This window comes from Malaclemys terrapin, chromosome 1, assembly GCF_027887155.1.
Source record: "Malaclemys terrapin pileata isolate rMalTer1 chromosome 1, rMalTer1.hap1, whole genome shotgun sequence".
Lineage (NCBI taxonomy): Eukaryota > Metazoa > Chordata > Testudines > Emydidae > Malaclemys > Malaclemys terrapin.
This window is the reverse complement of record NC_071505.1, coordinates 71,119,611-71,144,482: the sequence shown is the minus strand read 5'-3', so window position 1 is coordinate 71,144,482 and position 24,872 is coordinate 71,119,611. Positions and strand designations below refer to the sequence as shown.

General features: G+C 43.9%; 1 protein-coding gene across 6 annotated transcripts in view; it reads right to left on the bottom strand.

Moving 5' to 3' along the window:
- Positions 1–24,872, bottom strand: part of NAV3 (neuron navigator 3) — a 583,663-nt gene that overhangs the window by 80,462 nt on the left and 478,329 nt on the right. For all 6 annotated transcript variants that reach the window (XM_054027082.1, XM_054027035.1, XM_054027044.1 and 3 more), the window contains one exon: positions 6,161–6,299. In XM_054027082.1, coding sequence (XP_053883057.1) covers positions 6,161–6,299 — 139 coding nt within the window. The remainder of the gene's footprint in view (positions 1–6,160; positions 6,300–24,872) is intronic.

Below are 24,872 nucleotides of genomic sequence, written 5' to 3'. Positions count from 1 at the left end.
TCCAGCCAATGCACATTTAGGCTCAAGTAACGAAGACAAGGGGAAGGGGCTAATTTCTGGAGAAGGGTCTAGAAATCACAACTGCATTAAAAGAGGAACAAGGAAAGCAACAGGGCAGTCTGCAAAATATCTTCGAGACCCGTATACAAATTCAAGGAGTATAGGGAACAAGCAGGATGAACTGGAAGTCATGGTATATGAAGAAAATTATGATTTAATTGGAATCACAGAGACTTGGTGGGACGACTCCCATGATTGGTGTACCAGCATTGAGGAATATAGCTTGTTCCGAAAGGACAGGAATGGGAAAAAATAGAAGGTGTTGCACTGTACATCAAGAATGTATACATTTGCTCTAATGTCCGAGAGTAAGTGAGTGACAGTCCTACTGAGAGTTTCTGGGTGAGGATAACAAGGAAAAAAGAACAGAAGCAATGTTATGGTGGGAGTCTATTAAAGATCACCAAATCAGGAAGAGAAAGTGGATGTTTCATTCTACAAGCAGGAAGCTTCTAGAGCAATGTGTAAAACATTAAATTTGCGAATACCTGGGGGATGAAGGGTAATCACTAGCAGCCAGCATGGATTTACTAAGAACATATCATGCCAAACCAGTCTGATTTCCTTCTTTGTCAGGGTATCTGATTTGGTGGATAGAGGGAATGTGGTGGACATCATATACCTGGACTTCAGCAAGGCTTTTGACACAGTCCCACATGCATTCTGATAAGTAAGCTAGAGAAATGTGGGCTCCACAGAACTATAATTAAGTGGATAAATAATTGGTTAAACAACCGCAAACAAAGAGTAACAGTTAATGGAATGATGTTGGATTTGAGGAGGTCTCAAGTGTGGATCCACAAAGATCTGTTCTGGGTCTGATGTTGTTTAACATCTTTATTGATGACTTGGTTTTAGGTATAGAGACCATACTGATCACGTTTGCAGGTGACAAAAAATTGGGGGTGAGGGGTTGCCAATACTTTGGAGGATAGAGCTAAAATTTGGAGGGATCTTGATAAGTGAGAGAACTGGGCTATAGACAACAAAATGAAGTTCAACAGACAAATATAATGTGCTACACTTAGGGAAGCAAAACCAAATGCATAAATACAGAATAGGGATAACTGGCTTGGCAGCAGCACTGCTGAGAAAGATCTGGGACTTGTGGTGGATCACAACCTCAACATGAGTGAGCAATGTGATGTTGCTGCAAAAAAAGCAAATGCAACAGAGGCATAACATGCAAGTCATGGGAGGTGATAGTACCGCTCAACTCAGCGCTGGTTAGGCCTCAGCTGGAGGACTGTGTCCGGTTTTGATCACCAATGTATAGAAAGGATGTAGAGAAACTGGAAAGAATCCAGAGGTGAGCGACCAAGATGATCAAAGCAATGGAATGTAAGCCATATGACAAAGGCTGAAGGAACTGGGTATGCTTAGTTTGGAAAACAGGAGATTAAGGGGGACATGATAGAGGTCTTTAGATACTTGAAAATCTGCCATAAAAAAGATGAAGAAAAGTTATTCTCTTTTGCCACAGAGGGCAGGACAAGAGACAATGGGTTCAAACTACCACATAGCAGATTTAGATTAAATCTCAGGAAAAAAAATTCCTAACTGTAAGAACAGTAGTACAATGGAACAGTCTGCCTAGGGAGGTAGTGGAAGCTTCTTCAGTGGAGGTTTTCAGAAGGAGGCTGGATAGATATCTGTCTTGGATGGTCTAGACGCAACAAATCCTGCATCTTGGCAGGGGGCTAGACTAGATGATCCTTGTGGTCCCTTCTAACTCTATGATTCTATGTTTCTAAACATGAAAATACTATACTGAATTAATGGTTTTGTATGCGAGAACTTGAGTAAGCTATTGATATCAGCAAAACTAGATCCCCAGGTAAAGGTAAGGTACATAACATAATGTTTAAATACGTCTGTGAAAGCAGTTTGAGGGTTCTCTTGGAACTATTTAACGCTATATGGACAAAAGGACTTACACTGGTTGAATGGAAACATGAAGTAGTAATTGCAATAAAAAAAAAGGCAAATTATCCACAAAACTGGATACCTATAGACCAATTGTCCTTACATCCTGTCTGCATAAAATGATGGAGAGAATAGTGAATGAAAGATTGGTTGTTTGTTTGGAAAACAATGACATTACAGATAAGTCACAGAGTGGTTTTTAGGAGAGGAAGATGCACCAGTGATCACATTGCTAAATTAGAAACTGAAATATAAAAAAGTATGAGATACAAAGATTTCATGATAGCTGTCTTTCTAGATATTGAAAAGGTGTATGACATGCCATGGAGGGAAGGGTTATTGTACAAAGTACATGGACCAGGGATAAAGGGAAGAACATATGGGTGGATTAGAGAATTTTTGAGTAAAAGGACCATGCAGGTCAGAGTTGGGAAAGTTATGCTGAATAATATTAAAAATGGTACACCACAGGAAGTGTTATCAGCCAACCTTATTTAATATTATGATAAATGATCTCCCAAAAAAAAGAAGTGCTGGGTGTAGGTGTCACTCTATTTGCAGATAATTGTGCTCTGTAGGTTAGGAGAAGGAATATAAAGGTGGCAGAAAAAAGAATCAACAAAATGTTACGCGAGACCTCTGATTGGGGAAATGCACGGGGTTTCAAGTTTTCCATTGCTAAATCCACAGGACTGATCTTTACAAAAAGGAAAATTATAAAGGAATGTTAACTGTATCTGTCTGGAGAACAAATAGACATAGTTAAAAGGTTAAAATTCTTAGGGGTAATATTTGATGCTAAATGACATTGGAAAGATCATATAAACTATGTTAAAGATAAATGTAAAGAAAGGATTAACCTGCTTAAAAGTCTTGCTGGGACTACTTGCGGGGGGTGGGAGGGATGGATAGGAAAACATTGCTGATGGTATACAGAGCCTTAATCAGACCAGTTATTGACTACAGCTGCTAAATTTTTGGGTCAGCATCACAATCAGAACTTAAAAAATTTGATTTAATACAAGCCCAGGCACTATGAATTGCGTGTGCTGTGTTTATTACAACATTTATATGCGCTACAGATAGTTTCTAGTGAAATGCCAGTTACACTACGAATGAAACTACTGGATCTAACTTTCTGGGCCAAAGTTACTGGGAACTGCAATGATGAAAGTACCAAACAAACTTATGAGGATTGCTGGGAATTTCGTAGGCAAACTACAGCACACAAAGTTAGAATTCCACATACCATTTGAGTTAAAAGTGTGATGCAGCTGTTGAAAAACAAAGAAAAGTTGAATGAAGTCAACATTTTTAGTGATAGGAAAATTAGTTATGGATGGAAAGTCACATGTCCAGATGTGGAGTTAGATTAATTTTATAAATGTAAGGGTAAAAAAAGAGACAGTAGGGATTAAAAATGAAGTATACCAGTCTACAGATGAAAAGTGGAGTTGGTTTTGTCAAATATATACAGATGGGTCCAAAAAAGAAAAAGAAAAGCAGGAAGAATAGGGATGGCACATTATATACAAATATTGGGAATTAATACATCCAAAAGAATATCTGACTATGTAGCTGTAATGCTAGCATGAAATTGGATCTGGGATGTATACCCAGCAGAAGCAGCAGTCATTTTTTCACATTCAATCTCAGGCCTTATGGTGATAAAAAAGGATGTCTCAGTATGTAGAAGTGATTTAATCAATGAAGTTATATTTCTAATAACAGAGTTAGTACAGATGGGGATACATGTAGCATCAGCTTGGATCCCAGTGCTTTTTGGGATAACAGGGAACAAAATGGCAGACAAAGCAGCTAAAAACACTGTAAAAAATTGAAGGATTGATGCAGAGATACCCCTGAGTAAACAGGAATTCAAAAGCCTAGCATAGACAAATTTAAAAGAGAAATGGCAATAAATAAATAAATAAATAAAATGGATTAATGAAAAAAGAGGAAGATCATGTTTTGAACTGTGCTCTAGATTTGAGGATTGCGACATATTTCAGGGCCTGGATAGAACTAATGAATGCTTCTGTTTAGGGTACTAACTGGCCATTTTGGCTTAAACAAAACAAAAAAAAAATTAATAAAAAGACACACAGATGGAATATGGAAGAAAACCAGATCACCTTCTATGAGTATGTGGGGGCTTTGAAAAAGAAAGGGAAAAGCTTTTTGAGGAATTTAAACATCTTAAAGGGAAAAAGTGCATGATATGATATAGTAAAAACATCAAGGAAATGGAATATTATTTGAAAGGTGCTGTTACATTACTTGAAAGATACAGGGCAGAGTGAGAGGCTATAAACTGCTAAGTATTGAGGAATTATAGTTGGTGGCAGCTACAGACTATTCAGGCAAGTCTGTTTCACCATAAAGAGAGAGCGAGAGAGAGAGAGAAAAGGGAGGGCGTGGCAGTGAGGAAGTCTCCAGCCAATCTCTGTGCATTAGAGAGGGAAGTAGGGAGCTGGGAAAAGAGTAGGATCCTGGGAGCCTGGCCCAAGGAAAGGGCATACCCAAAAAAGAGAAGGGTGAAGCAGAAAACCTCTGGGAAGCAGAATAGGAAGCAGTCCAGGGAGAAAGCAGCAAAGTTGGGCCTGAGCAGACATTGGCTGTGTGTTGTAGGGTCCCTAGGCTGGAACTTGGAGTAGGGAGCTGGTTTGGTTTCCCCATCAACCACTGACAGAGTGGCATTGCCTGGACAGTGGGTGCAGTGAGACTCTATACCCTGACAGGGGAAACCACATAGTGACCTGGCTGGAGGGCCGAGTCATGAAGAGGAAGCTGTAGCTCCTGGAGTGACTGAGGGGCCACAGAGTGAGAGAAAGGACAATAGGTTGAGAAACTGCAAGGGAAGGTGTCAGACCTGTAAGAGAGCCAATTCCCAGAACAGCCAAGAGGAGACGCCACCTGCAATGAGTGAGTACCCTGTGACAGCATATAGTAATAATTAGCTGCTTTTGAAATGTATGGTATTTGAGGCATAAAAAAATACAAGGTTTGACTATGTTTGCATTTGCTTTTGGCAGGAAAACAGATTTTGTACAAAGAAGATGGGAAAAGAACCCAAGCAAATATGCATCCAAATGCTGCAGAGTTCTTCAGCAGAGAGTTTTTGTTGATGATGATGTTACTGAGACTGTAATATTCCAAGAGCTTTTCTCAAAGACAAACGGTTAAAAACATGTAGAGATACATTTTTAAAGCAAATTGCATCATCTGCAAAAATGCTAAACAAAATCCTTTTCTTAAAAATTTTTTGCCAACCTTTCATCCATGAAGTGACTGTTAATCCTCTTTTATAAAAAAACAAAACAAAAACAACAACAAAAAACAGGCCAATTTTCTCCCTATGCTGCAGCCCATTTATGCTACCTCCACGCGTGGTGTACATTGATTGCAGCAAGGAGCCCACCAACTCTTTGTTGCCAGGGGATGTTCCCCACTTGGAGTAGAGCTGCCATAATAGATATCTGAACATAGCCTGTTTGAAAGAGGCAGGGGCGGCTCCAGGCACCAGCATACCAAGCGCGTGCTTGGGGCGGCAAGCCGGGGGAGGCGGCCTGCCGGTCGCTGTGGGGGCGGCAGTCAGGGAGCCTTCGGCGGCATGTCTGCAGGAGGTCTGCCGGTCCTGCGGCTTTGGCAGCGGGTACGCCGAAGCCGTGGGACCGGCGGACCTCCCGCAGGCGCGCCGCCGAAAGCCGCCTGACTGCCGTGCTTGGGGCGGCAAAATACATAGAGCCGCCCCTGGAAAGAGGACTACGTTAATGTGAACTAGTTATCTTCTTCCCTCCCAGACAGGTAAGCAGAGCTCCAGAGAAATTGGGTGTGGGGGGACTTGGGTGAGGGGAGGAGACAATGCCTGCGCAAATTACACCCATGGGTGGCACGGGTTTCTGTGGTTACCGGATTTTTAGTGTCCGATCACCACTATTAACCTGATAGTGTGTTCCTGCAGTACTGGCTTTGCCTTTCCTCCTGGCAGGAGCGCTCCACCAAGGCTGTGTGAGTAAACTCGCTACCCCTCCTCACCCAGCCTGGCCGCGCCCCCTGCCTGACCAGTAGGGCCTAAAAATAGGAGGGCCTAAGGCTATAGTTAATCCGGCCCTGCTGGTGTACTATGCACTTGAAAGGGTATGGTAAGAGGCAGCAATGAAAAGCTACTTACCTGAGTGTGAGCATTTTTTCTTGAAGAAGCAGTAATATTGGAATAAGAGCTGACAGATGAGGTCGTGTTCAGGTCATCCGTGCTGAGGTTATCAAGAGTGTCGCTGAGGCCACTACTAACTGAGCTGCTGTCATCCCAGCTGTAGGAAAAGAAGGATGTCTATTTACTCACTGAAAGCCAACTGACAGGAAATGTCCTCAAAACAATAGTCTCTATAGTACCTTTTTTGCATGAGGTTTACACAATGAACATTAAGTAATATTTGCTAATGTACAATGCCCATTAGTTTTCAGACATTTCTAATTAATCACTCATTTTCAAATGTGTATTGGTAGCTGTTCAATTAGTGAAAGACCAGGATGTCTTTTAAAAATGTAATATCAGCTCTGGGCAAGCACTAGTCTTAGTCATTAAAAGAGGTTGTTTCATGCTTCATTGCAATCACATTCAGCATACTGGCAGGGAAATCCATTAAAGCTACCTGTATTGGTAGCCAAAGCATTATTAACAGCTTGCAGTACCCTATGGATTTCCAGTCTACAGAAAAATAAAGGAGATATCTCTTCTCCAGCCTAATCAACTGTCAGTTAGGCAGCCAATATTTCCAGTAGCTCTGTTTTCTTGTCTCAGCTTTTGTCTGGTGGGTGCTGTGTCATCAAAGCAAGATTCTTTGATCAAACATTCACTGGAGCTGGTTACTTAGAGAACAGAAGTTATACATTTCATAGAAACACAAACTATTGTTGCTATTGTCCGTTCTGCTTCAGGAGATCTGGGCAGCGGGTATGGAAGAGGGCAATGACAGCTTTATGGCATATTCTCCTGCAAGCCCTATTTTGAACATGGAGGAGGTGGGACACAGGGAGTTAGAAAAACCCCATCCCCAACTTCCTTACAGAATTCAGAGGAAACTCAGTGAGGGGAACTGTAGTGAGCTGGATTGGCGCTCCCCAGACACAAAGGAAGAGAGCGGCTCCACCCCGTCGTGGGTGGAGCCCTACCCCTAGCTCTGCCCCTGGGAGCCAAGAGGCGGAGCCAGAAGTATAAAGGCGGGACCTGGAAGCTCGGTAGGGGCCCAGCCACTGGAGGGGACACACACATCCCCCGAGTATTTGTGCTGGGAAGTGGCCGCAGGCCCGCAGAGTGCAGACGACTGGCCCAGACCACCTGGACCCTGGACTGACTTGACCCCAGGGGAAGCAGACGACTGGCCCGGACCACCCGGCCTCACAGGAAGCAGACGAATGGCCCGGACTACCCAGACCCTGGGACGACCCGACCCTGCAGGAGACAGACGGCTGGCCCAGACCGCTGCCTGGTCCAATCCCGACAGAGCTTCTGCTGACAATTGAGGCCCCCTGCCAATCACCTTACCTCACCAGACCAGCAGGTACCCCGGGAGTGGGAGTGTGGAAGTGGCCCAGGGGTAGTAGACCCCTGTCTGGCTGCAACGCTGGCAGAGGGTGAGTCAGCATGTTGCGGCTTGAATCCCCGCTGATGCGGTGGCAGACCCCTCTGCACCCTTAGGGCTCTGGGCCGGGACGCAGTGGAGTGGGAGGGCCTGCGTCCCCTGTGCCACCCAAGCACTGGGTGGCAGTCTCCCCCTCCCTCAGGCTAGCTGAAGGAAAGCCTGAGTTAACTGACTTTGTTTGCAGCACCACCTGAGTGCAGGTTGGAGCTGAGTGACTTTGTTTCCCGCCCTGCTCTGAACCAGAGCCTGGGCTCATTAACTGCATGCAGCCCCACCTGAGTGCAGGTTGGAGCTGAGAGACTTTGCTTAGTGCCCCTCTCTGAACCAGAGCCTAGGCTGATTGACTGTTTGCTGCCCAGCCTGAGTACAGGCCTAAGCATGAGACTCTTTGCTGCCCCGCCCCAACCAGGGACTGGGGATCTGTGTTTATTGTTCAGCCCTGACCACAGGCCATGAGCTCATATCTCCCATCGCCCCGCTGATTCCCCACCTCAGGTGATCCCCGGAGATGTAGAGGGGCGGATTGGCCGCCCACAGGCCTGGAGGAGGAGGAGCCACTCCCTCAACGGACTACAGGAACCTTGCAGCATTTCCTGGCCCCTACTCCACCTGAGTATCTCTCTGTAGTGGTACAATCTGATCCTGATTGTTTTACATCCTATGGGGAAAAACCCACACAGGGCAGAATGGGGAAGTTAAGGAGATTAGGAGAAATTCAGATCTTCCAGGTGAATGTAAGCAAGTACAAAACTACCACAGAACAGAGAAAAGTAGTGCCTGCTACTACCTGAATTCCCAATAAACTATTTCATATTGCTGCTAGTATCATACTACCAAGAAAAGGACATGAAGTTATGTTTTGTATGCCTCCGTAAATGAGAGATTAGTAGTACTAGTTTGAGCAGACAGGCAATATGACAGGCTCTCTGCAGAGTTCAGCCAACAAACTTCCATCTTGGCCTGCAGTCCCCTTATTAATCTATGTCTGGATCATTCCCTCAGCAGTTTTATTCTTTAATATAGGAGCCTGCCAGTCCAGTGAGTGTGAAAAATTCAGTCTATCACTTAACGTTTAATATTGAAATTCAATTCACATCAAATACGCCCTAGCGATTTTATTATGTCAGGGGCCTATAGACTCCCAGAGTTGTACAAGGCAGATTCAGTAAGTCCTAGAGTTTGCATCCAAATATATTAAAAACTGGAGCGCCTAATAACAGGTTGAATAAAGCTGGGGATCTATACTCTTGCTAATATGAGAGCAAGAAAAACAATGGAAACATCTGAGAATCCTTGTTTTACATGTGCACCTACGGAGGGTTAAATCCACATACTCATTACAACATTGAAGACTTTGGAATGTGACAGAAGCAGCTACAAATAATCTAGATGTTGAGGAGATCGGTATGAAGTGTGGCATGATCGGTCAGAAAGTTCAGTGCACTAGTCGGTATCCTAGCAACCTCTGAGACCATTACTTTGAATACTGCAACAGTAGAGACTCAATTTAGTATGTGACCTCCCTGGCAAAAGAAACTTATTTCAGAAGGGTGAGAACAGACTACAATACTGCACTTTCTGGTATTCAGTGTAAGGGCTACAAATAAATAGAGCTTCTGCACCATTGCCATGTCACAGACAGTAAACGTGATTTAAGAATGCAGTTTCATATCTGATTGATTCTAAAAACATGCTGCATAAACCCCACAGTGACAGGGAAAGGGCGAAGGAGGCTGTGTGTACTAAAGGAGACCCGCATGCTTTAAAAGGAGGAAACTGCTACCCATAAGGAGGAAGTGCTGAGAAGGCTTTGGCTCTTGAAGCAGCAGAAGGAACCCGATGCCAGAGACTTCCCCAACTCTGTGAAGAGTCTGTGAAACCAGGGGCAAGCCCAACAGGGGGAGACTCCTTTAGCTACCTGTCCAGAAGGACTGCAGTAAAGCTGCTATGGAGGCACCCCTACAGTTAGGGGGTGCCACTGACCTTGTCTCTGTTTGTTGATTCCAAAAGGGGATTGTTCTCTGTTGAATTTGAACTTTTGCTGTTCCCCACCTGTGAACAAAGCAAGACGATCTGTAAAGGCAGTGCCCACTGCAAGAACTAAAAGGCTTGGGCCTGGAGTGGGCTGAGCCTGTGGTGGTAACGGAGCATGGCAAGGGACCCAGGGCCGGCTCCAGGGTTTTGGCCGCCCCAAGCAGCCAAACAAACAAAAAAAAACATAAAAAAAAAAGCCACGATAGTGATCTGTGGCGGCAATTTGGCGGGAAGCCCTTCGCTCCGAGCAGGAGTGAGGGACCGTCCACCGAATTGCCGTCGAACAGCTGAACGTGCCGTCCCTCTCCGAAGTGGCCGCCCCAAGCACCTGCTTGGTAAGCTGGTGCCTGGAGCCGGCCCTGAAGGGGCCCCAATCCAGCTAGAGAGATGCCCCAGAGAGACTCTTTTATACATGCCTTACTAGGAATTATATTCATTTCCACTAATCATTTATACCTACTGCCTTTTCACCCTTTTAGCATTGTCTAATGTGATAGATAGGGACCTTCACATCCTATAAAAGCCATTATTCAAATACTACTTGTAACATAGGCATATACTGTTTGCAGTACTGTCAAGCATGATAACTGGAAGTACCTTTAATTATAGTAAGATATTATCAAGGACAGTATGCCATGGCAAATACAATCAGAAGCAGGATGTGATATTGATGTATTGCATACTGTCACAGGCACCATGTTTGAGTATAAAATACTAAGAACAAAACACACCCGTTTTATTAAACCTGTCTTACAGTATTTCTCAGAGCTGGATAACTCGCAACAATATTTTTTCAATCTTTAACTTCACTTTTCATTTGTCTTTACACCTTTAATCCTGAGTTGAGGATGTCGCCATAAACATTTCAGGAAGAAGGTTCAAATCCTCTAATTTATCTCAGTTTTAAAACTATGTAACTGAAGCATGTTCAGAAAATCTACCCACAGACAGTCTGTATTCTACAGCTCAAGTGCCTTGGCGGAATTAATCTTTCAGATAATGTTTTCACTCTCCTATGGCTTCTCGGTGATGTTTCACACTTGTCACGAAGACTCACTCAGTGGATTGGTAAGCTCTGGAAAAACTTCTGGCTGCCTTGGAAGATATGCAGAGAAATGCTTGACATCTACTCTACTGACCTTTCAGAGTTTTCACTATATATGGCTGGAATATTTCTCTGACCTCAAGTGGTCCAAATGTCTAGGAGCTCTTGAACAAAATTTCTGCCTATGCTCAGTCCCAATTATTTTATTTTATTTTTTGTTCCACTCAGACCATCGTAGTTATTTGTTGGTATTGGGTTGTTTCAGCATCTTTCCTTTGGAATTTCTCCAAGTCTGGTTATTCACAGTATGCTCAAATTGAACTAGAAGCACACACAGAAGTGTCCTAAGCCTTCTTTCCATCCGAAATTCTGCTGAGGATAGTCCATTAAGCTAATTATCTTGAAAGATGTAATGCTTTGCATCGTACAGCAGATTCAGAAATATTAGAGATGGAAAAACCCTACAAACTAAGTCATGTAAGTCATCCTTCCTGGCAGTGGAAGATGGTTCTCTTGAATGCATTTTAGTGCACTGTCCAGACTTTTACAAAGTTCATGTAACTGCATCACTTCTCTTACTATAATATTACCATTGTTATTTCAGATTCTCAGACATTACCTCCCTATCGGGAAGAAATAGATCTAGTATGGCTTCTCTAAGGCTTAGGTTATCTCATTTCTGGATAATTAAGTTGTCCTGTATGTAATTTAGGACTCTCATTGATGGTAAATTTTTAGCTGTAGCTATTATCAAGCAAACGTCTGAGTAAAGACCGTGGGCTTGGCTACACTTGTGAGTTATAGCGCAATAAAGGAGCCCTGGGCGCACTAGCTCACTACCCGTCCACAGTGGCAAAGCACGTAGAGTGCTCTGACTCCGCAGCTACAGCGCTGCTGGTACTCCACCTCGCTGAGAGGAATAACATTTGCTGCGCTTTGGCTACAATGCCTGGGCGTCATTGTGAACGAGGTGTTGCATTACTGTGCTCTGATTGGCCTCCGGAAACGTCCCCTTAAGTCAAGTGGCCACTCTTGTCATTGTTTTGAACTCCTGTAGGAATGCAGAAATGCCCTTTCAAAGCTCCGTTTCTGACAGCCGGCATGCAAGCCGTTACTGTGGAATGCTGTGTGTGAGAGAGAGAGGCGGGGGGGAGGGGAGGAGGGAGAGGTCTGCTGCTGTCTGAACTTACAAGACAGCATGTTCACATGCTCTCAGCCCCCCCAAAACCCACTCTCTCTCCTCCCACATACACACACTGTCTGCAGTCACAGCCCCCTGCAGCTCCTAGTGGCCACAGTTCACTGTTCCCGTTTCACATATTGAGAATTCTTAGATTTTGACAGCTAAATTCCCCAAACATTCTGTATGCACTGGTCATGTTCCCACTTAGGGCTGAGTAAAATATTACCTGGAATGCAGCTCTGGACTACTGTGGGTCATGCTGGGTCCAGATCTGGGGCAGCTGAGCTGAGAGCAGGGAGACTCTCTGTCCTGTGCCCTCAGTGATCCACCTGATGGCCCAGGCAGCCTGGAGAATTAAGCTGCCTGATTTGAATGAAGTGCCCAATGGGGCAGTATGTGGCAGAAACTCAAACTGAAGATTGGCAGGGAGTGGGAGAGGGAATCTGGGATGGGGAGTTGTAGGGAGACTGATACTGGCTGGGCAAGGAAACTGGGACTGCAGTTCAGAGGAGTAAACTTGAACTGGAAGCTAAAATGGGAGGGGGGGGGCTATAACTGGATGAACAAGAGAGACTGGGACTGAGAGCTGGGGAGGGAAATGAGGGGATTGGGAGAGAGTAGGTTGGGGGAGATTGTGATGGGATGTGGAGGCAGGGGAAGATTGGGATTGACGGGGCAAGGAGACTGGGACTGAGAACTAGTTGGGCATGGGAAAGGACAATTGGCAAGGCAGATTTGACAAAGTAGCAGGGTATGGGAGCAGAACTGGGAGTGGCAGGGCAAAGAAACTAGAACAGGAGCCGCAAGGGATGGGGAACATTGACATTTGATGAGAAGCCCGAGAATTGAAATTGGGACTTGAAGCCAGCAGTGATGAGAAACAGATGGGGAGGTGTGTGACTTGAGGCCAGGGACAGGGAGAGAGAGAGTTCTGATGAGGAGCCAGAAGGGGGGAATTAGGCCCGGCTGGGCAAAGAAATTGTGGACAAAGAGCTGTGGGCCAGCCCCAGGTACTTGGAATGGCTGGGCAAGGAGACTGGGACTGAGAGTCTGGAGGGTGAGACTTAGACTTACTGGGCAAGGAGACTGTGATTGGCTAGTTGAGGAGAATGAGGCAGGGGTGAGGTGCCAGGAATGGGGAAGAGACAGGACTGGGACAGGGTAGAGGGGACATGCTTCTGGGGAATGGTTAAAAGAGAGTGTGCCCCCTAGAACACAATCCTCTCTAGAGCCTGGAATGGAACCCAATATTTCCGAGTTGCCACCATTTTTCTGCTGTCTGCAAAGATCTGTAAAACCCAATAGTACAATGTGTCTCATCCCTCTTTACTGCTGCTCCACACAGAAGATAACAAAATACTACTGCTGTCAGTTACTCTGTTAGCTCAAGTGGCTGAAGTCTGTGTAGAGGAACTAAAGGTTCCAACCCTGATGATTACCAATGTGTTTTTTTCTTATTTTTTTCCCATTTGCTTTTTAGAAAAAACTAGAAAATTACACACAAAATAGCTATGTTAAAAAACATGAGTAAGGTTGCAAAGTCAAGCACTCAAAAATTAGCAAATGCCAGAATTAAGGTTGCCTGTGTAATCTTAATTTGCCCCCCATGCACATATGCATTGTCATATAGTCTTTAATTACATAATCATAACTATGATCCAGTCTTTAATTACATTTTTTTCACAACTACCACTGCCTCATTCAGTGCACTGGATGGAATAGAGGTGGTGATGAATTGGGATTTTATTGTAAAGAACACTGTTTTATGAACCTCTGCTTCATTTATTACATAAGTTGGAAGGCAGGTAGTGAAAGAGGTAGGGGACTGCAGGAAAAGGAGTCTTCCTCCGCAGAATGGGGCTGGGGTTGCTAGCTGGAGGATTCTCTGCGACTTGAAGTCTTTAAATCACAGGATTTGGGGACTTCAACAGCTGAATTAAGGGAAAGGGGGTGGGTCAGCTTTTGTGGCCTGCATCATGCGGGAGGTCAGACTAGATGATCATAATGGTCCCTTCTGACCTTAAAGTCTATGAGTCTATGAAAAGAAAGCATGCTTTCTGCGGTTGAATGCTGCCCTTCAGAACTGGACAGATGCGGCGAGTTATATGGGCCCATGGTGCCTGTGCTCCAGGAATATTCAGGGCCCGGGAGGCCCATCTCCACCAATGTTCAGGGCTGGGTCTCTCCCCCGGCCTTACTTGCCACCCCCATGCGCCTCCCCCAGAGTATCTCCCAGCCCCGCCTGCCACCCCCGGGTGATTTAAAAGGACCCGGGGGGGCCCGGTCTCCGCTGCCATCACTGGCAGTACACTGGGGCTTAGGTGGCTTCCTGCCCACCCTCGCTCCGCACTGCTCCCAGAAGTGGCCAACATGTCCCTGCGGTCCCGGGTGTGTGTGTGTGTGTGTGTCCATGTGCTGCCCCCACTCTGAGCGCCAACTCAACAGCTCCCTTTGGCCGGGAACTGCAGGCAATGGGAGCTGCAGGGGTAATGCCTGCAGGCAGCGGCACACGGACACACCCCAGTCGCCCACCCCCGCCTAGAAGCCGCTGCCAGAGGGGTGCGAGGGTCGCTTTCAGGAGCTGCCTGAGGTAAGCACCACACCCCTCACCCTCTCCCACACCCCAACCCCCTACCCCAGTCCAGAGCCCGCACCCCACACCCAAATTCCCTCCCAGACCTGGCCCCTCTCACCCTCTCCCAAACCCCAACCCCCAACCCCAGCCCAGAACCCGCACCCCAAACCCTCTCCCACACCCAAACTCTCACCCAGAGCCTGCATCCCTCCCGCACCAAAACTCCCTCCCAGAGCCTTAGGCAGGTGTGGTGGGAGCAGGACTTGGACCTGTTCTGGGCACCACCAAAAATTATACAAACTTGCCACCGCTGGAATGGATTCTATCTCTGCCTCTACACATTGATGCTAGTTAAGCCACTTAAACCAAGCTTTTCAAACATTAATTGTGTGTTCCTCATTCTTTAGGTGCCTCACTTGAGACCCTGAGGTCTGACCTGCAGAAACACAGAGCACTCACAGCTGTGCTTTGAAAATTAAAAGTGCTATATATTGCTAAGTACTCTGACAAATGAGGTTCTAGCTGTCTCAAATTGGGCACTCAATATTAGCAGATGCTTTTGACCTTACTCTCTCCGTGCCATTATTCTCCATCTGTAAAATGGGAATACATTACCCTTCATCTTACAGGGCAGTTGTGGAAATAAATTAATTAATATTTGTGACACACTCAGATACTATAGTGAAGAGCATTATAGAAAACCCAATGAGGAACCTAATAGTTCAGTCTTCAGAGTAAGATTTGAATAGTGTATAGTAAATAAGGCCTAGTGCCACACATTGAACAACATGGAGAAAATGAGGCAGAGGTCCTGTGGAAAAAATATTATGTGATCATGTAAATAATAACTATCATAATACATATGCAAAAGGGGCATAATTAAAGTTGCATGGGAAACCTTAATTATGGCATTTCCTAAGTTTTCAGTGCTTGACTTTGCACCCGTAATAATGGTCTTTTAACATAGGTATGGGGTTTTGTTATTATTTTGTGTGTGTGTGTGAATATTTATCTATACTTACCTCCAATTCTGAGAATTATTCCAAGGTTTCAGTCATACTCACTAGGCTATAATCTCCATCCAAAAGCTTATTTCCCATGTTCCTTGAAGCTGTGTAAAGACACTTCTGCGCACTAATATTCCTAATGTTTCTTCTTTTGTTTCAGAACAATTCAGTTTTGTGCCTTGTTTTGTAAGTTAGATGTGCCTAACAGATTATTTCAGATGGCTAAAAGAGAATTCTATTTAATCCTTACCTAACAAATCCAGCCAGTTTTGAAGCTAAACCTTCTACTTAAGTGGAGACCATCTCTTCTGAATTGTCTCCTCCATTAATACTTCATAAATCCAAATGCTCTATGAAAAGCGCCAACTGCCTGAACACAGACAACATTCCATGAATTCTATGAATGAAAAACTTGCTCTCTACACTGGTTACATGTCCATTAGTTAGCTTTCAATATCACTCTTCTCCTTGTTTCAACAGAGGACAGATCTTGGTATAGTAATCTTTTTAAGGTTCTCATTGACCTGACTAGCTCCCAGTTTTTCTGGAAATACTGTGGACTAATAGTGAGGTGTCTGAAGCCAAAATAGTGTGCATATACAATTAGACTGCAGAGCTGGGTGAATTTATAAACATTTTTCCTACATGTACTGTCTCATATTTAAAAATAATTTACATTCAGATGTGCTGATGCTAAACTTTTCTGTTTGTTTTCCATGAACATCCAAATGATTGAGATTGACTTGTACTAATGGTCACAAAAAGCTATTTTTAAGCACATACACAAAAGTGTTTTCACTAAAATATTTGATAAGGTATCAGACATTGTTCAACATAGCAGGGGAACAAAGTTCCCTTTGCCAGAGCTCTGGCACAAAGGCTATTAAATAAGCCAGACAACACTTGAGTAGACCCTATGCAATTAACACCTGCAGACACGTGCAGTTTCTTTGTGTCAGTGATGGAGGTAATGGCAGAAAATTACAGACCAGAAAGTATGTCCTCTGTGTCCTGCACATTGTTGAACAGTTTTGACACTCAATAAATAATAAGTATTAACACTGAATGTAATTTAAGGACTTCTGTAAGTAATGAGAACTTCAGGAACCCATGTCTTATACAGACTGATTTTAGCTTCTTTATGATGAGTGGATGTGGTGCTGATAAGTTCTGCTAGCTCAACGCATTCCTAAAAAATAATCATCTATAATGTCCTTTTACAGAAAATGTCACTAGTTGCACTCAAGGTCTGTCAGGCAACACTGTAGGAAGTAGTGGATATAGAAATTGTTCCTTCCACTCCCCATCTTTATTTATATGAGCAGTATATAAGGCCCTGAATTTGCTAGCTCAGTGCAGGTAACCCTACTGATCACTGCACTATTGCTTGGAATCTGTCTCCACCCCAGTATATTTCATTAATTTTTGAAAGCACCTCAAGCCAGAGTAGCCTAAAGCTTCAAATGAAAAGTCCTTTCACAAGCAGACCATCAGCCATATAAAGGCAACTACAGTCCAGTCAGTGTGCTATAGGGTCTGTTGGAAGGTTACTCTGGTGAATCCAACTCCCTGCTTTGTCACAGTTGATGCATTTCTTGCAAGTCTCATTTTTCCTTTGTTCAGTCTTGATTTCAGGCAGCCAGTTTCATGATGAAAGCATAAAAAAGTCCCTTTTCGATTTCTGGCAAAGCCATGAATCTAATACAGGGATATTAAACTAGCTCTCCATTGACTCAAGAAATTCCAGGAAGTGAGCAACAAATACAGTGACCCCCTAACTGAACTAGAGAAAGCAAAATAGCTTTGTGTTCTATCAGCTCATTGGTCTCTTTCTCACAGACTATTGTCAATATCACGTTGAAGAAAAGAATAGTTTTACTAATGGTGGATCACATGCTATCCTATTATACCAGGGGTGGACACACTTTTTGGCCCGAGGGCCACATCTGGGTGGGGAAATTGCATGCTGGGCCATGAATGTAGGGCTGGGGCAGGGGGTTGGGGTGCGGGAGGGAGTGTGGGGTGTGGGAGAGGGTGCGGTGTGCAGAAAGGGGCTCAGGGCAAGGGGTTGGGGCGGAGGAGGGGTGCAGCAGGAAGGGTGCAGGGTGCAGGAAGGGGCTCAGGGCAGAGGGTTGGGGTGCAGGAGGGGGCTCAGGGCAGGAGGTTGGGGTGCAGGAGGGACTTGGGGTGCGGGCTCCGGCCCGGTGCCACTTACCTGGAGTGACTCCCTGCCTGAAGACTCCCTGCCTGCCCCCGCGCCGCTCACGGAAGCGGCCAGCACCACATCCCTGTGGCCCCGGGGGAGGAGGGACAGAGGGTTCCACACACTGCCCTTGCCTGTGGGTACCTCCCCTGAAGCTCCTATTGGCCGCAGTTTCCCGTTCCCAGCCAATGGTAGCTGCAGGGGGTGGGGGAAAATGCCTGCAGGCGAGGGCAGCGCATGGAGCCATCCCCCCCCCACCCCCGGGGTCACAGGGACGTGGTGCCAGCCGCTTCCGGGAGCAATCTCGCAGGCTGGATCCAAAGCCTTGATGGACCTAATCCAGCTGTGGTTTGCCCACCCCTGTACTATACTGAAATCTATACAAGGGGCATAAACTTCACTGTTTCAAATTTAGGCTTGAAATTAGACAAAGGTTTCTAACCATCAGAGGAGTGAAGTTCTGCAACAGCCTTCCAAGAGGAGCAGTGGAGGCAAAAACCTAACTAGCTTCAAGACTGAGCTTGGTAAGTTTATGGAGGGGATGATATGATGAGATACCTACAATGGCATGTAGCTGATCTGCAACTGCTAGCAATAAATATCTCGGAGGGCTGGTGATGGGACACTAGATGGGGAGGGCTCTGAGTTACTACAGAGAATTCTTTCCCATGTGTCTGGCTGGTGGGTCTTGCCCAAATTCTCAGGGTCTAATTGATCACCATATTTGGGGTCAGGAAGGAATTTCCCCCCAGTCAGATTGGCAGAGACCCTGGGGAGTTTTCCCCTTCCTGTGCAGCGTGGGGCATGGGCCACTTGTACGTTTAAACTAGTGTAAATGGTGGAATCTCTGTAACTTGAATTCTTTAAATCAGCCAGAGGTTAGGGGTCTATTACAGGAGTGGGTGGGTGAGGTTCTGTGGCCTGCAATGTGCAAGGGGTCATAGTAGATGATCATGATGGTCCCTTCTGGCTTTAAGTCTATGAGTCTATGATTTTCATCAAAGACTTCTTACCTCAATAACAGCACTTAGACTCAAATCCTGCACGACATTTGAGTTATGCTCGGCACATCCAAAACAGGGGCGGGAAGTAGCATTAAGCCCTGTGCCACCTTAGGATCCCACCACATAGGAGGAATCCTCAAGTGGAGCCAGATCAGCCAGATTTCCATCTGGTTTGTGCTGTCAAAGTGGGGGCCAGGACCTGGCCTTAAGTGTTTGTGATCTGTTTTACAGTGGCACATCAAGCGTGCATTTACAGAGATATACACGAAACTCACTGGTAAGGCCTGTTTTAAATTTGAGCATAATTAGGTTTGGCAGATTTCATTTTTTTAATTTATAGTTGTGATGATTAATTGATTTTAATTTAACATTTGTTTATATTTTTAAACTATTTTTATAATTGCTGAAAATGAAGGAGCTGGGTAGGAATTAGGGTTTGGGCAGCACTGACCGCAGGGCTGCAGGGGCCCTAGAGACTGGGCACAAGGTGTGGGGGACCCTGCAGTCTGCAGCAGAGGGCTGGAAGTCTGTGGTCCTGGTGGGGCAGAGCAGAGACCCTCGGCACTCTCAGCTAATGAGAGAGAGGGTCTGGAACAACGGGGCTACAGAAAGCTCCCTGAATTGCTGCAGAGCCGGTGACACCCTATCCTGCAGGTGTAAGGTATGAGGAAGGCTGCAGTCCTGGCAGAGCAGAGATGCTGGGCCTTGAATGCAAGGAGGACGACAAGCCACCCCACTGCTGAACGACTCTGTCCCCAGGTAGGAACCATTCAGTAGCAGGCTGGCCTCCCCCTTGGCAGGGAACTTGTCCCCCGCCTCGCGGCCCTGCCCAGGGTTCCCAGCTTTGCCCTGCCAGGACCACAGCCTTCCCCACACCTTAGGCCTGCAGGGATTGGTGTCACCTGCCATGCGGCAGTGCAGGGAGACATACACAGCTCTTCTGTTATGGGCATGAGGGAGCAGGTCTGCAACAGTGGGGCTGCAGAGCTGGTGATACCGGATCCCTGCAGGCTCAAGCGGTGCGGGGGAAGGGGGGGGGGTGCAGTCCCACTGACTGTTACCGATTGATAATTTTTAATGTTGATTTCAGTGTGTCAGCTGCAATTGACATTTACTGACATCTATCAAATCAAATCTCGCCAAGGCTAAACATAACATTCTCTTTTATGGAGGTGTCTTGATATGTAGGCAACTGCTCTTCAATCTGCCATCTGGTGCTATGAGATCACTCTCCCAAGCTATAAAAATATCCAATAGATGCTACTGTTGGTGTCCCGACACCATGGCGATGAGCAATTTAGAAATGCTTAAAAGACCATCCACCATTTCTGGAAAGTTTAACGGATACTGAGCAAAGCAAGTGAAGATTGTCTGAAATGTGTTTAGTTTGGATTCTCACATATCCATATGTTGTGCCCACTAATCAGGTCTCTTACAGGGTTGTTACCAGCAAGAATGACAATGGGAATGTCAGAAAAACATATTTCCTTCCCTTTGGAGTAGTAACTTGCTACTCGCCCTTGGCACTGGGGGTGAGAGGGGAAGGGCACGCAGCTAAAATTTTCCCCTCTATGACTGCAGAGGAGATGTAGGGAGGTCATGAAGGAAGCATGGAGTTTCATTCCCAGAGAGTAAGGGCAGGATTTAGCCTTGAATATAGATGTTCTAGCTAATCCCTGAACTGACTTGTGAAAGCAGAAATGATCTCCTAGCTCATTAAAGAGAAAAGATAAGAAAATAATTGGACTGTTTTACTCAAAGCAGCACCCCTCCTCATGTCCCAATATATCAACTGGCAAACTCTCTCCTTCAAAGTTCAATTCATCATCTATTAATCAATGTTAAGTCTTCTACTCTAGGCACTGCAGCTCATTATTTATATAACAGTGACAATGACCCTTAACAGTCAGATTAAAGATGGCACAAAGTACATAAAATCAATACTTTGTTTCTAACAACAGACTGTGAGAATCAAAGCAAGAATCCAGCCAAAAATTTAAATGCATTATAAATTTTGCTATAGCTATTGTCCCCTCATAGCTAAATGAAAACATATCCAGTTAGAGTCATACTTCACCTCCTTTTGCTCTGCAAGTGCAATGCATTACTTACCTGTCAGTCCTTTCACAAGGCAACCACTGAAGTGTAAATTCTGTATTACTTCAGGGTCATTGATAGAAAACGATGTCATGTATATTTCCAAATAGATTTATCCAGCATTTTCACAGGAAAATTGTTTACAACTAAAAAAAAAATAGCAATAAATATGCAGAGATGCTTTTGTTTCGCACCACTTTGGGAGTCATTTTATTTCATATTTAAGGAAACCAACTGTTTGTTTAGGACTCTCCAATTAGAAAACTACACCCTACTGAAGAAATTATTTCTAGTTCACAAATAGTAGTATAGTACATTTTTCAGAGTCAACGTAGACCTTTTTTCTTCTTCCAAATGCTTTAGAGATGCTTTCAGAAATACCGCACGTAGCACCAGGAGAAAAGAATTTGGTTTTCCAGTCTGATCCATAAAAGATTTAATTGTTTTTCCGTTGTTAATTTTATATATTTTGTGAAATCTGAATAGAAACAGCTCAAGAGCTGAATGAGATTTAGCCAGAGTCCTTTTTTTGCTTCTACTTGACTCTGTATACAACTGTTAATAAAATATTATAGATATATTAGTGGGTCATCAGCTAGTTCTAGATATGTAATGAGAATAAGGCAAAAATCAAAAGAAAAAACGATGTATAATGAACTGCTAAGGCAAGTGTTAGTTAAATGAAATAATAGATATCAAACAAAAAAAAGATATATTATTTATAGGAACATGCGATTCTTGGTGGTGTATGAAGCAGATAAACAGCATCCATTTTTAATTACATTTCAAATGGCACATAGAAAATGATGTATGGGCTGAAGTAAGATGCAAGACAATAATTCCATCAAGAAATGTTGACAATATCATCATAAACCGTGGGAATGAAGCTCTTGATGGAATTAGCTCCCTGCTGCTCTTTGTTATGTTTTATAAGACACAGTTTGGATCCAAGAATGCGTTTAAATTTTTTCAAACACACATACAGACAAGTTAATTAACACCAGTTGAATTCATGTAAATAAATGACAACTCCTAAAGTTCTTGGGCAAATACAAAAGAGATGTAAAGCAACCTTACTTGTTATCTTGTTACTTGGTTTCTGTATTAGCAGTCAAAATAATTTCTGACATCGTCAGCTCCCACCCAAAAAACAAACCAGGAAATAGAACCACACAGTGTAAGCGAACATAAACGGCCCATTTAAGAGAAATCACACTAAAACCAAAAATCTTTCGTTTGTGACATTCACAACCTTGACATTCACTTTTGTAAACTGCCAGTCTCCCAGTTGGTTCAAAGTGTGGTATTGGAATAATCAAAATGTTTTACTCAAACTTGTTTGAAAATATATAAAAAAACAAGTAAACCTATAGGTCCCAGTACTCATTGTTCAGAGGAGAACCCCACCCTGGATAATACTTTTCAGCTGTCACCAAGACAAACGCATTTACCAGAAGGCAAAGTCTCGGTCTGCTGGCAACCTTTCCCCCCCATACATATTCTTTCTTCCACATTCATAAACTATTTAAGTACAGTTGTTGCTAACAGCTTTCAATTTTGCTGATAAGCATGGATGGAGATTTATTTTTCTTTCTTATAACTGATTATACTGTATTATCACTAAAACCATATATTACTATGCTAATGCAATAAAAAGTAGTAAATCATGATGGTCATGTCATCCATGCTATGACCCTACCAGCAATAACTGTACTGAAGTCAGTAGTTTTAATGTAGTTTCATCTTTGGCGTAGGTAGTGCTTAAGTGTACAAGCTGTGGCCTGGTTTGTGGGAAAGAGCTGGAATTTGTTGCCCCACAAAATGCAGTGCAGAGAGTGGCAAAGTGTGCTAGAGAAGGGCTAAACCTGAGGGGGGAAAGCAGGCTCCCGTGCATCCTGCCCCATGGTACTGTGGAAGTTCCATCAGTAAAGGCTCCATGACTGGTGAACCACACTAAGGGGTGTGGAAGGGAGGAGCTAGCTCTCCATCGCATACTTCTCTCCAGATCAGTCAGAAATCCCCAAAGCAGTTGCCACTGGAGGAACCTGTAGTAAATTCCTCTCTGAGTCAGCACAACTACCACGGAGTTTGGAGGTAACCACAAAAATGACAACTGGGAAGTCAAAGGAGTGGTTTAATCTTGGGAAGAAATGTGGAAACAGTGGGCTTCCATTGCACATACCCTGGCTCTGTGGAGGTTTCCCCATATGGATCTCAGGACATCCATGGATTCAGGGGACTGAACCTGCTATCCTATCAGTGGGAAGTGAGGGGTAAGGGGGAGATGCTGCCAAAAGGAATAATTAGGAAGAAACATCACCATCTGAAACTCCGTGAAGTTCCTGCCCCATATACAAATTTTAATACATTAGGTACCATGTGACCCACCATTAGTCACACTATTCTTTTCGCCTGCATGATATTGATAATGGTTTGTCAGGAAGAGAGTGGTACATTTAACAGTACACAAAGCTATTTTATTTTCTGTATGAGTGGGTTCATATTTTCTCAAGTTGATGAACTAGTTCAGTGTTCCAGTATTAGATTCATAGCTTTGCTAGAAAGAGTATTAGGCCATTTTTAGGCCTTCTTCATGAAACTCTTGCATTCCACTCACTACTCATTTCTGTGCTTCAATTTGTGGGGCCCAGGAAGAAACGATGTAGTCATTCTGGCTTTCAAGGACCAAGCCCTGGCAGCTAATATTCCTTTAGAATTTATTAATGCTTTCAGAAGAAGATAAAGTAACAATTCCCAAACCCACCCTATGCTTCTCTCCTGTTTTGCATTCTAGACAAAAAAAACCCAAAAACCTTTTCTCAGTATTTGGCGGATCACTTTTTCAGATTAAGTCAAATTAGTCAAAAAATTCTCTGCACATTCATTTGGGTTGGGCAATTCCTTTCCAGCTGAAATATCAATTATTCTGATGTTGCCCACACTGACTTGATTTTTTTTTATCTAGTGCAGCCATTTCTCCATTGCTAGTTTCTTTTTAATAAATCATTTCATGTAACATTCATATTCAAGTGTGAGGGTTTTTTTTTTAATTCTTTTGGGGTTTTTTGTTTTTTTTTAACCTCTTCCAGCCTCTTCTTATGCCTGGAGATTTATTGAATTTAGTAAACATGCACTTCAAACGGTTTCCAATTCTTGTTCTTCAGAGCTCATTTGCCCAGCATTTATCAGTATTGTTCTGAGCATTTATTTAATATTGCTTTCACCTCTCAAAAGGTCACACTCACATCTGCTCATTTTATTTTATTTTTAGGGAAGTTCTGCTTATTAGGTTTAATGGTAGCTTTCCTCTTTGATTTTATGTTACGTTTTTGCAGCATTTCTAAATGTCCCTCAGTCATGTTCACTGCTTACATCTCCTCTAATTCAAATGGCTACTAAAGACTGTTATATATTAATTGTACTTTGTAGCATCCTGAAGCTCCAATTATGACTGGGATCTCATTGTAGCCTTGTCCTCACAGGTACTTTTGTTGTTGTATATGCGTAAGTAATGCTTTTAAATAACTAACAAAGGATTCCAACATTTTATAGAGCTTCCAACTTTTCTATGCTCTGGTCCAAGTCAGGAAAGCACTTATGCATATGCCCACCTAGGACATCTGCAGATGCTTATAGTTGAGCATGAGTTAGAGTGCTTTCCTGAATGGTGAACCTTTGTCCCTGAAGATAATGTGGTGTCTTTGTTGCAGGTATTGCTGCAATTTGTGCTGTGAAGCAGTTTTTTTAATAACTGCATTTCTTTTAAAACTCAGGACATAAAGCTTTCAGAAAGTCATTGTCCATCTTCTGGACAACAGAACATTTCATATGGCCATTCCTCCCTTAAGTGCAGCAGAGATATGCATTAATAATACTGTTTTCCGCTTAAAAGGTGGCAGCATTAATGTATTTCACCACGAGTTCTCTCTTTCAAATGGATGAAAGTGCCCAAATTACTATCATTGCAAGATTGAGCAAAAAAGAAAAATGGCATTCAAAACATTCCTGACACAATTTATGGGCACAGTGCATGGTACAGTGTTTTAATATGGGACCCATTTTACTGTCTTTTACCTCTAGGCATCTTCATCAG